This window comes from Radiomyces spectabilis (assembly GCF_025331425.1).
Source record: "Radiomyces spectabilis strain NRRL 2753 chromosome Unknown BYT42scaffold_12, whole genome shotgun sequence".
Lineage (NCBI taxonomy): Eukaryota > Fungi > Mucoromycota > Mucoromycetes > Mucorales > Radiomycetaceae > Radiomyces > Radiomyces spectabilis.
The window spans coordinates 86,955-101,005 of record NW_026251937.1 but is presented as its reverse complement, the minus strand read 5'-3'; the positions used below and the strand labels follow the sequence as shown (position 1 = coordinate 101,005).

Below are 14,051 nucleotides of genomic sequence, written 5' to 3'. Positions count from 1 at the left end.
TAAATGATCAGAATGAAATAATTCTTATGAGAATCTTATATCATACAAAAAGTGGTTTGGGTACGATCTCTCGGATACCCATTGAGAAAATTCAAGTAAATTTTTTTTTCTCTGGTGCTTTGGTTAATAATCTTTCACAACTCATCCGATGAATTGTGCTTTCGGATGGTGCCGAAGAATCTTTTCCTCGCCACATAGCCTAAATTCTTCCATACAAAGGGCATATCAAAGTACTTTCCAAGCCGGCGATTTCTGTATACTTCGAAACGTAAAGTCCAATAAGAAGTATTTTGTCGGTCCTCTGGAAGCTGATGCCAAACGTGATCTGAGAGGAGCCATCGTCCCTCACAGCGACATTATCGGTCAATCACCTCGCGCCATCGTTCGTACCAACATTGGTAAACTACATCATTTTTTACAATGGCTCTTTGATTCAAACATTCTGACGCATGGGTGAAATTTTAGCAACGGCGGCTTATATGGCTCATTTCCCGACGCTTGATGAGTAAGTAATGAGATCCGCAATACTGCATCAGCCACAGCAAGCCTTACATTGCTGTATCACCGAAAATAGATACGTCTTGAATGTTCCACGCGCTTGTACGCCTATCTATCCCAAGGATGCTTCCACTATTGTAAGTGAGCAACAGAACCTAGGAATCGGATCAGCCTGACGAGCATTATTAAGCGAAAGAAAGGAAATTAGGTCGAGTTGCTGGATCTGGAACCCGATCAGCGTATTCTTGAAGCCGGCACAGGCAATGGATCGCTCACACTGTATTTGGCCCGCGCTGTGGGATTAGCCGGAAGGATTGACACCTTTGACGTACGAGAACAACATTCGCGTGCTGCGCAAAAGCATGTTGAACGATTTCGGCGGGGTCGTTACCGCGACACGGTCCACTTCCATCTTGGATCGGTAGGCGAGACGCTATCATCCACCCTTCGCGAGAGAGAGGAAATTTATGACGGCATTGTTCTTGACATGCCGGAACCGGTAGAAGAGCTACCACGTGTCATCCCGTACCTGAAGAACGACCGATTTCTGGTATGCTATCTTCCGAACATGACTCAAGTACTGGACCTTCTGGATGCCGTTCAATCCTTACCGCTTGCCATGGAAACCTGTATCGACACGGAATGGAAAGAATGGGAAGTGCGGCCGACGGTCATCCGTAAACGGCAGGCTGAACAGGACACGGAAATGCAAGGCACAAAAAACATTGGTGCCTGGGTTTGCCGACCGAAGAATTTCGAAGTGCGGGGCCATACAGCCTTTCTTGTCAAGTTAAGAAAATGCGCTTAATGATCCCGTGTCCTTTGACCTACAAAAAGATAGACATTGATAGATTGTAAATAAGCACATATGCATTTCTCATTTAAAAAAATGTTCCACCGTAAATCATATTTGTCATTCTAACAGACAAGCAAGCATGTCAAAAAAGAAAAGCGAAATAGCATACTGCGTTTCTGAACAAAAAAATTGTCATACATATACACCATTGCCGCGATGGTACGATGGTAAGCTCAATTATCGGTTTGCAATCCTTTTATTTCATCAATTCGTTGGCTTTTACAGTTTTCAAAATAAGAAGTACAAAAGTGGCGATGGGAAAGGATTCTCCTGAAAAGCTTTACGATATTATTGCTCGATATCCTTTTGACGGATGCAAATGCCACGATACAGATTATAGTTGAGGCTAGGAGCTCCGCCTCCCGGAGGAAACACTACGGCAGGACCAAAACCAGCACACACGAGTCCGTCCGCACAAGGACGATTCGCCACAATATTGTTATTCTGTCTTCGCACATGGCACGTTTCTCCACGTCGAGCAACACCTTGACCATACACGCTGGCGATACCCAGAAGTAAAAGAATTAAATTGAATTGCATTGCTGCTAATGAAATCAGGCTTGATTGTGGATATGATACCCCACTTCGATGGATTCGCTGTCCTTTTTTAAAGGTCTTTCAAGAATAGCACTTTATCAAAGCTATTACAATATATCAACCATGCTGCGGAGTTCTTTTCGTCGTATATTCCATGCGCCTGTCATGCGTTATTTCGAGATCACATGGTCTTTTTCTTACAAAATGTCATCGTTGCTGCCCCTAGCAACCCTCAAAATAATCTATCAATGGTATCGTCCCTTTCAGGTCCACCAAGAAGTCCACCAGATAAACGACGTAGACGAAGTCACATAGATACATTATGTGATAAGCAGTTCAAGAAGATACTAGACCACAACACTCAAAATGGTTGAAGATCGTTAGGCGAATCCTGCTCAAGTCTCAGTGAAAAGCTCACAATCCAGATGACGGCAGTGTACTGTAGAAATATCAAAAAATCAAATGAACACACTTTATCCTTCCAAAGTTGGTATTGCACACAAGCAGGCCACATAGCAATGAGGATTAGATTCGTCCCTTCCAAGCTTCCCGGGCATTGTAACTGAGCGGCAACTCGTCAAAAAAAAAAGCTGATCCCGATTGTGACGTAAGATTTCAGCGAAGGTGCACGTGACTGCCAAATTTTTTTCTGTTTTGTAATGTGGTGGCGACTGGATCGTTTGGTTTGGAAGTGCTTTTGGGACCACTGTAGAAAAAGAGAAGAGAACAAAAAAAGTTTAATCTTGTACTTTTGCTTTTTCTGATTCCATTGTATTTGTTGATTGCGTAAACTTGTTCTCTCATCTTTGGCAATACACAAGTAACTTATTGTAAGTAGCCGCGATGGTGGCACTGGACAACTGGATTACGACACCATGACCCAAGTCAAACATGCATCGCTAATGCCTCCTTGTTATTCCATTTTCTTATTCTAGTATTCAATATGGCGGAAACTGCAGTTTTAAATATTGATCCCTCTACATTGACGCCTTTGTCACCAGAGGTCATCTCAAAGCAGGCGACTATCAATATTGGTGAGTGCGAAAGAGGAACTGGGACGGGAGGCTTTGGAAAAGGCACATGAAGAAAAAAAAAAAAAAAGACTGACTAATGTGGCTTCAATCAAATAGGTACTATTGGTCACGTAGCTCACGGTAAATCGACGGTCGTCAAGGCCATTTCTGGAGTCCAGGTAAGTTGAGCCGACCAAGAAGAAGAAAAAAGTAGTCGATTTGTCCCATTCCGTGGCTAATGTTCATTTGACTTGTGTCAATAGACCATTCGTTTCAAAAATGAAATGGAAAGAAATATTACCATCAAGTTGGGTTACGCCAATGCCAAGATTTACAAGTGTGAAAATCCTGAATGTCCCCGTCCTGGATGTTACCGATCGTACGCTTCCTCTAAGGAAGATCATCCTCCTTGCGAACGTCCTGGTTGTGGCGGCAAGATGCAACTGGTTCGACATGTGTCCTTTGTCGATTGTCCCGGTCACGACATTCTCATGACGACCATGTTGTCCGGTGCCGCTGTCATGGACGCCGCCTTACTGCTGATTGCCGGTAACGAATCTTGCCCTCAACCTCAAACCTCTGAACATTTGGCTGCTATCGAAATTATGAAATTGAAGCACGTCATCATCTTGCAAAACAAAGTTGATTTGGTCAAGGAAAAAGCAGCACAAGAACAGCACGACGATATTTTGGCCTTTGTAAAGGGTACCGTGGCCGACGGCGCCCCCGTCATTCCCATTTCTGCTCAGCTTAAATACAATATTGACGCTATCAACGAATACATCACCAAGAAGATTCCTATTCCTGTTCGTGATTTCACCGCCGATCCTCGCCTTATTGTCATTCGTTCCTTTGATATCAACAAGCCCGGTGCCGACGTCAACCAATTGCAAGGTGGCGTGGCTGGTGGTTCAATTTTGAAGGGTGTGTTGAAGATTGGAGACGAAATCGAAGTGCGTCCTGGTGTCATTATCAAAGATCAGGAAGGCAAGATTCGTGCCAGACCCATCTTGTCCAAGATTTTGACCCTCGCCACTGAAAGCAATCAATTGCAATTTGCTGTTCCTGGTGGTTTGATTGGTAAGTGACTTTCTGGAGATCAAGTGGGTCGGTTTTTTTGTGTAAAAGGGAATGGATGACAAAAAAAAAGATCATGCATGAAAATAACTTATCGCCTTGTGTTATCTAGGTGTTGGTACACAAATGGATCCTACTCTTTGCCGTGGTGATCGTCTTGTTGGTCAAGTGTTGGGTTATCCCGGCACCCTTCCTTCTATCTACACTGAATTGGAAATCTCATATTTCTTGTTACGCCGATTGCTTGGTGTCAAGACAGATGATAAGAAACAAGCCAAGGTTGCAAAACTTACCAAGGGTGAATTGTTGTTGGTCAATATTGGTTCCGTCTCCACTGGTGGCCGAGTAGTAGGCGTCAAGGCAGATTTGGCAAAGATCGTGCTTACCGGTCCCACATGTACCGACGTTGGTGACAAGGTCGCGTTATCTCGAAAGATTGAAAGACATTGGCGGTAAGTGGCTATTCTTGTTGAATTTGCATATATACGAAAAATGGGCCACATTATACTCATGTTGTTTTGCTATCTTTTTGCAGTCTTATTGGTTGGGGCAAGATTAAGCGTGGTACTGTTTTGGAAGCTGAACCAAACTAAATTTCAATACAATCATCTTCATGTATCTAGATAGATAAAAAGTTTTTCTCTTTTTTCCTTTTTTTTTCCTTTTTCTCTCTTTTCTCATTCTTTGTGTATGTGTATTGCATTACAAGATCTAAGGTGTTAAAACATGCGCGATTTCTAAACATGTGTATCGGCTGACGTGATGACTTCCTTCTCGGATGGGCCATTTTGAGTTGATGATACCGATGAAATTCGACAGATCTTCCATCACATCTTCTTCCAACATGCAGGTGAGTTGGTATCCCTTTTGCTGGTCAATGACCTTGGTGCACGACTTTTTGATCGCATCTTTGAGTGACGATCAGGTATGCTGCTGCCTATGGCTTTCGGACCTGAAATTTGGATGAGCAGTGGTAGCTAAAAAATCCATAGAAAGCACCCACCACCGTTGTAAAAGACTAAGATCAGAAACAAATTACTATTACTACATTGCTACATAAACAAGCCGTACACCAGCTGTGCAATGGATGCCACCTGCTACTGGACGTCGCCCCCTTACATTGAGCGACATTCATCAGACAAAAGCCTAACGCAATACGGCATAACCTGGGCGAGACTCTTGATGGAACTTTGGTATATTAATGTCAATACTCTGGCATACCGTACAGTCATGATTTCCAAACATGTGTGCAGCAGCACTTATGGACCCCCTCAGTCCCGTCCCGCCCAAGGTTATGATAGACCTAGAATGATGTGTGGGAATGTTGAGTATTAAAAAAAATGAGTTAGTAAGCTCTTTGATTGATTCAAATTTTCGTCAAGATATTTTACCTTTGTTATTTGAGTTTGCAATAGCCATTGATCGCTTGACATGATTTGGATTATATGACATTGAAAAATTTTGAATTAGTATACGTTCATTACATCATAGCAAAGGAAAAGAAATTGGACTTGCCTTTGAACCAAATGGTGTACCGGAAAAAAAAAGTTGATACGGACCGCCAGGTAAGCTGCTTCTTCGATGCGGAAAAATAAGATTGCTTCCAGGGACAGTTAAGCGATGGATCGCTGGTGTCAGCTTGAGCAGGCAAAAAATATTGACGTGGCCAGAAGTGACGGTAACTTCGAGTTGGATTCCAGATATCGAGAGTCCCCCGAATAAAAAGAAAGAAACAAATAAAGTGCATGATGATAAAAAAAACAATGGTCGCGTCAGTAAAAACCTCCTAAAAAACCCTGTGAGAAGAAAAGAGAAAAAGACTGCGAAAAGAATATGTACATGAAACATAAAAATACAATAATCGGGAAGACAACTCGAATACGATATCATGAGAAGCAATCCAAAGGAGAGGAACATGAAGAGGGCGCGTAAGCGTTTTTCTGATTAAAAAGAGAGCCACACCACCAACGATGGCCTTTGACGTCATCCGGTTTCGCCAGGTGGATGGATGGGTGGCGAGAGAAAGTCAACTTGTAGTATCCAGAATTTGTCAGGCGAAAAGAAAACGAAGATAACCGGAAGCTAAAAGAAGGATGGAAGTAAAGGAGAGGTAAGTCTGTTTTGCGGGAGCAAAATCGATGGTAGACCACTCGACGCTTACCTTTTTGAGGATGGTGGTCGATTTAACCAAGTTAGATACACGGGATAAGAATGGTCTGGATGATGGATGCGGATGGATCTTGATACAATGATAGTGAGAGAGAGAAAATCAAAAGAAAAAAGATAAAATTGAAGACAAGAATATATGATTTCCCATGGATGAAACAATAGTCACCCTACTGATGCATGAATTCATAGATCGAAGCAAGTCTGCTTATGTATTATTCGATTCATTGAAAATTGAAAGAGAATGAAAGGACATATACAGTATAAATGACAGTATAACTGACAAAAAAAACAACAAATCGAATAATGCTACAAAAGAAACGCCAGTCATATCATCAACCACCTTTCTTCAAAAAGAGCTCTACTCACATTTTTATTTGGAAGACGACATGCTCTGTTTGACCACAACTGGCGTAAACGGCACCTTGCTGCTGATTGTTTCGCCTATTACCGTGGAAGTGGGTAGCGAGGCATGGCTGAAAGACAAAAAAAAAGAAGGTGCAAAAAGAATTAACAGGTCCTGATAAGTTGGTGTAAAACACATGATCTACACTAAGTTATCAGGACCTGTTAAACCTTTTTTTCATCTTTCAGCCATGCCTCGCTACCCACTTCCACGGTAATAGGCGAAACAATCAGCAGCAAGATGCCGTTTGCACCAGTTCTGGTCAAACAGAGTATCGTCGTTTTTCGAATAAAAATGTGAGTAGAGCTCTTTTTGAAGAAAAGTGGTTGATGATACGACTGGCGTTCTTCTGTAGCATCATCTGATTTGTTTTTTTTGTCAGTTATACTGTATATGTCCTTTCATTCTCTTTGAATTTTCAATGAATCGAATAATACATAAGCAGACGTGCTTCGATCTATGAATTCATGCATCAGAAGGGTGACTATTGTTTCATCCATGGGAAATCATATATTTTGGTCTTCAATTTTATCTTTCTTCTTTTGATTTTCTCTCTCTCTTTCTGTTTGCTTGATAAACCTCACTATCATTGTATCAAGATCCCATCCGCATCCATCATCCAGCCCATTCTTATCCCGTGTACCTAACTTGGTTAAATTGACCACCATCCTCAAAAAGGTAAGCGTCGAGTGGTCTACCATCGATTTTGCTCCGGCAAAACAGACTTACCTCTCCTTTACTTCCATCCTTCTTCCAGCTTCCGGTTTCCGTTTTCTTTTCGCCTGACAAGTTCTGGATACTACAAGTTGACTTTCTCTCGCCATCCATCCATCCATTCATCCATCTGGCGAAATCGGATGACGTAAAAGGCCATCGTTGGTGGTGTGGCTCTTTTTTTAATCAGGAAAACGCTTACGTGTCCTCTTCATGTTCCTCTCCTTTGGATTGCTTCTCATCATATGGTATTCGAGATGTCTTCCCGATTATTTATTTTGTAGTTTATAGTTTGTATTTTGTATTTATATTTCATGTACATATTCTTTTCGCAGTCTTTTCCTCTTTTTTTCCCACAGGGTTTTTTAGGAGGTTTTTACTGACGCGACCATTGTTTTTTTTTATCATCATGTACTTTATTTGTTTTTCTTCTTTTTATTCGGGGGACTCTCGATATCTGGAATCCAGCTCGAAATTACCGTCACTTCTGGCCACGTCAATATTTTTTTGCCTGCTCAAGCTGACACCACCGATCCATCGCTTAACTGTCCCTGGAAGCAAGTTTATTTTCCGCATCGAAGAAGAAGCTTACCTGGCGGTCCGTATTCATCTTTTTTTTTCCGGTACACCATTTGGTTCAAAGGCAAGTCCAATTTCTTTTCCTTTGCTATGATGTAATGAACGTATACTAATTCAAACTTTTTTTCAATGTCATATAATCCAAGTCATGTCAAGCGATCAATGGCTATCGAAAACTCAAATAACAAAGGTAAAATATCTTGACGAAAATTTGAATCAATCAAAGAGCTTACTAACTCATTTTTTTTAAATACCCAACATACCCACACATCTTTGTAGATCTATCATAGCCTGGGCGGGATGGAACTGAGGGGGGGAACCAGTGCTGCTTTGCGCGTGTTCAGAAACAAATCACGACGCATGGTATTGCCATAAGGTTGTCATTAATATACCGAAGTTCCGTCAAGAGTTCTCGTCCAGGTTATGCCGTGTATGCGTTAGGCTTTTTGTCTGACGAAAGTCGCTCAATGTAAGAGGGCGGCCTCCGGTGGCAGGCGGCATCCATTGCACAGCGGGTGTACGGCTTGTTAAGAGCTACAACGAAATATGATCCAAAGTAAAGAAGAGTAAATAGATATCAACGCACAAAAGTGCCTGGAACGTTGTTTTGGGTCCATTTGGAATAGTTCCGCTCATATGTATTTCAAGATACAGTAGCGGGGAGCTGATCAATTGATAGATCTGATGCGTTTCCATAATGGACTCGCGGGTTGAAATTACAGGATGATACTGATGCATATAATTTAGGTGTTATTTGATAGCATATCTCGTGATCATGCCCTGGAAACAAAGGTACATGTTTCCCGTGTCAGTCGACAGCCTTTAAAAACATCACTGCTGAATAAAAACGATCAGCTCGCCGTGGATACAGAAACACCTATTGTACGGTACTCGTGATATTTCATATCCGTTCCTGGCAATGGCAAGGAACATTCAACAAAGACTAAAGTAGGTCGAAAATGCTCCTCTTCTTTTTCTTTTTGGCCGACAATATCAAGTCTCAATTTTCATCTCAGACCAATTTAACTGATTAGACTAAGCCTTCACTTTCAAGGGAAGTTAAAAAACACAAAACCATTGCTGATGGCGAATGACAAGAAGTAGCTGTCAAATTTCGTAACACATATGCAAGGAACAAGTTTTTGGTGCCACCTAATTAAGGTTTGTATTACCATGCACGTATGCTCGATATATCCTCAAAACTTGCTGTCAGATCATTGTGCGTCTCTTCTTGACAACATCTTCTATAAACCATTGACGTATCCATAATAACTTTACATTTTATTGCTGGTTTATTACGAGCTTCAGCAGCGTAGAGGGTGTAAAAATTATCGTAATTTGAGATGTGATGCATGCATTTCAAATTCATTTACACGGGTTAAGGTGCAACTCAATTTGCACCAGAAGCTACTCCATATTTGTAAGTCCAAGGTAATATCAATCAGTGAAGTGTGTAAAGTGACGCGCGGCCACATATCTCGAGAAAATAATGTGTGATGAATATAAACTATCATAAATCGAGTGGATGCATCGATAAAGATCAAATAGTTTTTTGAGAAATGAGAGGGAGTTGATGTATTGATGTGTGAAGTGTAATGCAAATGAAACTATTTATTGAAACAAGAGTCTCTTATCCAGCAAGAGAACAAATTTAACAGAGTACATATTTAAGAAACAACGTGCCACGAGATATCAGCTTCGCCGATATCCATGTCGCCAACGACCTTCTTGAAAACGGCCGGGGTCAGATCGAGATCGCCTTCATCGCAATCGGGGCATTCATCAGTGATTCTAGCGGTGGTTTCGCCTTTAGGACCCTTGATAGACACCTTTTTACCGCACCAGGAAGACTTGCTGTCACCACCGTACTGATCAGCGTTCAAAGCCACAATGTTGGAGTCATCATCTTCTTCTTCACCACTGCAGGCACCTTCGGAACCACCTTCAGAAGCAGGCTTGAACCAAGTAGCGGTACCATGGTAGGATTTACCATCATCGCTATCATCGTCATCGCTGTCCTTGTCTTTGTCATCATCGTCCTTCTTATCATCGTCGTCCTTGTCCTTGTCCTTGTCATCATCCTCATCATCATCATCGTCGTCGTCGTCATGTTTATGGTGATGCTTGTGATGCTTCTTCTTGTCATCATCGTCATCTTCATCTTCATCATCGTCATCGTCATCGTCACTATCTCGCTTCTTGATATCGCGAGCAGAGTCGGCCATACCAGTGGACATCGACATGGGAACAGAGACCGCGTTGGAGGCCAGCTCAAGGTTGCGGTTCTGGGGAGGAATGGCTGCACTCAATGCAGTAGTGATGACTTGCAGGAGAACAAGGGTAAGAAGGAGAATGCGGAACATTGAAATGATGAATTGGTATGAGGAATAAAAAAACCAGCTGTGAGCATTCATTGCTTATTTATACCACTCTGGAGTGGGCCCTTTGGGATCCATTGAAAAAAAAAGTTTTTACTTTTTCAATAACCGCAGATTGATATTAAGAGCAGGGTGGCATCTTATCATCCCACTAACTAGATCCGGTATGGGATGTCCCTGATCCTTTGTTAATTGACAGGCGATCTAGACATTGGGTGGTTGGTTTCGATGTTACACAAATGATGCTTCTGGTAGTCTGGATCCACAGCGTTTTTGTTTTTCACGTTGCATCATGGAAAAATCCATGTCGAGCATTGTCGTGTTTCCGAATCCCCCTTATGCTATCTTTGCTCATATGCACGCTGCTGATATGGTGCAATTGACATCTGTCCTCTTCATTGAAAACGATCAAAGTATACTATGAATAATGAAGAAAAAGGGGAAACGAATGGGAGAAGCGAAAAAAAAAGGCTAATTGGATGGTGGGACAAATAGGCGTGTTCCGATAGATAAGAGTCCGCACTGGCATTCATTGAATATCCCTGCTTAAAAATTTCGAGACCGCAACGATCGTCTGGTCGTTAATTTGATAATCAGCGATATACTTCTTGATCAATGGTAGATCCCTTGCGGATACACTGATCAACGTTAAAAAAAATTTCAAACTTCGATTGCAAACTGCATATCTGATGATTTTTTTCAGGTTCAAATACATTTCTATTGGGTAAGACTTAAAATAATCTGACCCAACGGGTCACTTTAACTCTTCCCATTCTATTGGTTTCTCGCTCAATCGGCGACTTGGAGAAACGCTTTCCCTTTGGGACTCTAGTTCAGCTAGCTAGATTCTAGTCTTTTCTCGTGGATTACGGTTTTCTAAATAACAATGTTCGGCGGACATTCCACTCTGACCAATCGTGTCTCTTCTTTATGAGAAACCAGGTGCGCAGTTGGACTAAAAAGTTGGAATTACTATGTGCGCGAGCGCTTGGCAAGAGGTGCCTAGTTCACGTGAGTTGAAATTTTTGACTGCCGCATCTGGGGTCTGGTCCACTTTTTGGGAAAAAATGGTCGCGGCTCCCAGTCAACCGACGACCATGGCAATGCAAGTGTATGCTTTTGGGTCCAATGGTAACGGCCAACTGGGGATCGGTCACACGGACGATACCTTTATCCTCACCCCTTGTCTCGGTCTACCTGAGAATCAGTCGATAATAAAAATTGCAAGTGGTGGCAATCATGCCGCTGCTTTGACATGTCAGGGCGAGATTTACCTGACGGGCGCTTCACAACGGGGCGATATACCAAGACTCTCCAATACCCAGTCCGACAGCGAAAGTTGGCACCAGTTTCAGCGACCGGCTTGGTTGCGACAACACCGGTGGCGAGACGTGGCTTGTGGCTGGGCTTTTACCATTGCAGTGAGCGAAGAGGGTCGCGTTTACGGATTTGGGTCAGCCAAGTGTGGAGAACTGCCCATGTCCAGCGACATTCCGATTGAAATCGATGCACAGCTTTCCAATATCGTCGCTGTCGCCTGTGGTTGGCGTCATGTCGTGGCTTTGGATGGTCACGGTCAAGTCTACAGCTGGGGTTGGGGACGCCATGGCCAGCTTGGTCCCGATCGCGGCATGGTCTATCCTAAAAGTATACGGCCCGTGCAAGCCTGGAATTTTTCTGAACCGATCGCCAAAGTGGCATGCGGGCACATGCATACGGTGTTGAAAAGTCGAGAAGGGACGGTCTATGCTTTTGGTTCCGATAAATATGGCCAAAGTTCGGTACCTTTGGCAATCCATGCTACTGATATTTCTGCGGGATGGCATCATACGGCGGCTCTGGATCGCGCGGATCGTTTAATAATGTGGGGAAGGAACGATCATGGTCAGTTGCAGGCATTGGACAATGTGCAACTGTTCGTCTGTGGTTCGGAACACGCATTGGCACTAACACAAGGTCAAGTCCTTGCATGGGGTTGGAATGAGCATGGTAACTGCGGTGTGGAAGAGGATCCTACAGTGAAGACGCCCATACCACTGGCTGGTTTACCGTCGAATCGAGTTGTATTGCTTGCTGCAGGATGTGCAACCTCTTGGATCGGACTGACGGTGTAACGTTTCAAAGATGACACATGTGTAAATGATCTCCGAACGTTGATATCGCTGCTTTGGGCATTTATTCTCCTCATATTCTTCTTGTTCTTCTAGAAACCGTACCTTTTTTTTGTAGTAATAAGATCATGTTATTTATCAGTTCCTCGATCTTTTTACGGAATTGTCATGTCCATATGCACGCTCAAGCGAGAAATCTGTCATTTCATGTCTCACGTCGTCGGAGTCCAGTCTCCAAACTGGAATATAAAATAACCGCTGCTTGCTTCGTCAGTCGTCGTGCTCATTCTACAATGACAATTCATTCTGCTCGAATCCTCACAGGTCCGTAGCCATGCCTTCCACTCATCTATCCCCTAACTAATCTCAGTGTCTCTCTTGCAGTCGGCACAGGTGCCGTGGGTGCTATTTATTCTTGGCGCTTGTCGCAATCGTGCAATATTACGGCGGTGTGCCGCTCCAACTATGAAGTAGTCAAGTCCAACGGTTTCAATATCGATTCCAAAAAGTTTGGACAAGCCATCTTCCGACCTGATCACGGTATGTGGATACTACAAACTCAATCCTCCCTGTAACAGTAGCGATGAAGGATCTGTCCAAAGCATAGAGTATGTGAATCTATTTTTAATTTGTTTTTTAATTTGGATCTTGGATCCGAATTAGTGGTGAAAACGGTGTCTGAAGCTGCTGCCGCCTCCGAGGAACCTTTCGATTATATCCTGGTCACCTTGAAAGCTTTGCCTGAAGTCTACAATGTGGCTGAACTGATCGCACCGGCTGTTTCGCCTACCACCACCATCGTCTTGCTGCAAAACGGCTTAGGTAACGGATTTTCCCGCACCGACAGTTTGGGTAAAAATCATGTATCACTCAATCCTCACCTCCCTATCGTTTGTATTGATCAGGCATTGAAGAGCCAATTACCACTGCCTTTCCAAAGAACCCCATTGTATCGATTGTCGCTTATATTGGCACTTCACAGGTGGAGCCCGGTGTCATTCGTATGGGCGGGGGTGAATCGCTGGTCATTGGTCGTTATAACGCCGCCCCCGTAGACTCGGAGCAACAGCGTGAGAAATTCATCGGGTTACTGGAAAAGGGAAACGTTGAGGTTCAGAAAGTCGATGATGTTGAACGCGTCCGCTGGCAAAAATTGTTCTGGTACTTGGCACTTTTTTTTCTGTCTTATTACTCTCAGTATTAATAGTGGATTTAGGAATGCCTCTTTCTCTCCTGTGTGTGCAATTACGGGTATGAACACCTCGGAATTGCTGCGCAACGAGAATGCCGTTGCCACGGTGAAAAACCTGATCAGCGATGTTGTGAGAGCCGCCTGCGCTATGGGATACGATTTTGACGTAGCAGAACAGACGCAAATCATGTTGGAAAGAACAGAGAAAACCGCCCAAAATTATAAGCCGTCCATGTAAGAAATGCAGTAACAACGGTTCCCATCATCCCCGGATTTTTCAACTGATATTTGGTTTGCTTTCATTTCGCTTTCCTAGGCAATTGGATTTGGAACGTGGTTCTCCCATGGAAGTCGAAGTTATTCTTGGTACGGCGGTGCGTCGCGCAAAAGAAAAAGGTGTCGATATTCCTCACCTGGAGACAATTTACAACATGGCCAGTGCCATCAATGCTCATACCATGGAATCCAAAAAATCTCAGTTGTAAAAAGAGTCGGTTATCAATAAATTATACACACTTTGATAT

At 43.1% G+C, this 14,051-nt stretch overlaps 5 protein-coding genes across 5 annotated transcripts; 4 read left to right on the top strand and 1 right to left on the bottom strand.

The window, feature by feature from the left end:
- The first annotated feature begins 34 nt into the window (after positions 1–34).
- On the top strand, positions 35–1,494 carry BYT42DRAFT_581939 (S-adenosyl-L-methionine-dependent methyltransferase). Its single transcript, XM_051569643.1, has 4 exons — positions 35–398; positions 466–505; positions 575–635; positions 707–1,494. The coding sequence occupies exons 1-4, from the start codon at positions 149–151 to the stop codon at positions 1,304–1,306; spliced, it is 951 nt and encodes a 316-aa protein (XP_051419926.1). The 5' UTR covers positions 35–148; the 3' UTR covers positions 1,307–1,494.
- A 1,340-nt stretch (positions 1,495–2,834) lies between these two features.
- BYT42DRAFT_502433 (eukaryotic translation initiation factor 2 subunit 3) lies at positions 2,835–4,574 on the top strand (the record flags this gene model as incomplete). The annotated part of the gene is made up of 5 exons (XM_051564829.1): positions 2,835–2,925; positions 3,022–3,083; positions 3,168–3,984; positions 4,094–4,433; positions 4,517–4,574. 5 exons carry the CDS (start codon positions 2,835–2,837, stop codon positions 4,572–4,574), a joined length of 1,368 nt encoding a protein of 455 aa, XP_051419925.1.
- Positions 4,575–9,519: 4,945 nt separating this feature from the next.
- On the bottom strand, positions 9,520–9,837 carry BYT42DRAFT_481231 (RlpA-like double-psi beta-barrel-protein domain-containing protein-containing protein; the record flags this gene model as incomplete). Its single annotated transcript, XM_051563686.1, has 1 exon — positions 9,520–9,837. A coding segment is annotated over one exon (318 nt), but the record flags the coding sequence as incomplete, so codon positions are not given.
- A 1,490-nt stretch (positions 9,838–11,327) lies between these two features.
- On the top strand, positions 11,328–12,338 carry BYT42DRAFT_502098 (regulator of chromosome condensation 1/beta-lactamase-inhibitor protein II; the record flags this gene model as incomplete). Its single annotated transcript, XM_051564809.1, has 1 exon — positions 11,328–12,338. The coding sequence occupies one exon, from the start codon at positions 11,328–11,330 to the stop codon at positions 12,336–12,338; it is 1,011 nt and encodes a 336-aa protein (XP_051419923.1).
- Positions 12,339–12,628: 290 nt separating this feature from the next.
- On the top strand, positions 12,629–14,012 carry BYT42DRAFT_616892 (2-dehydropantoate 2-reductase; the record flags this gene model as incomplete). Its single annotated transcript, XM_051572122.1, has 6 exons — positions 12,629–12,659; positions 12,720–12,875; positions 12,999–13,157; positions 13,241–13,496; positions 13,552–13,761; positions 13,844–14,012. The coding sequence occupies 6 exons, from the start codon at positions 12,629–12,631 to the stop codon at positions 14,010–14,012; spliced, it is 981 nt and encodes a 326-aa protein (XP_051419922.1).
- Positions 14,013–14,051: the final 39 nt, after the last annotated feature.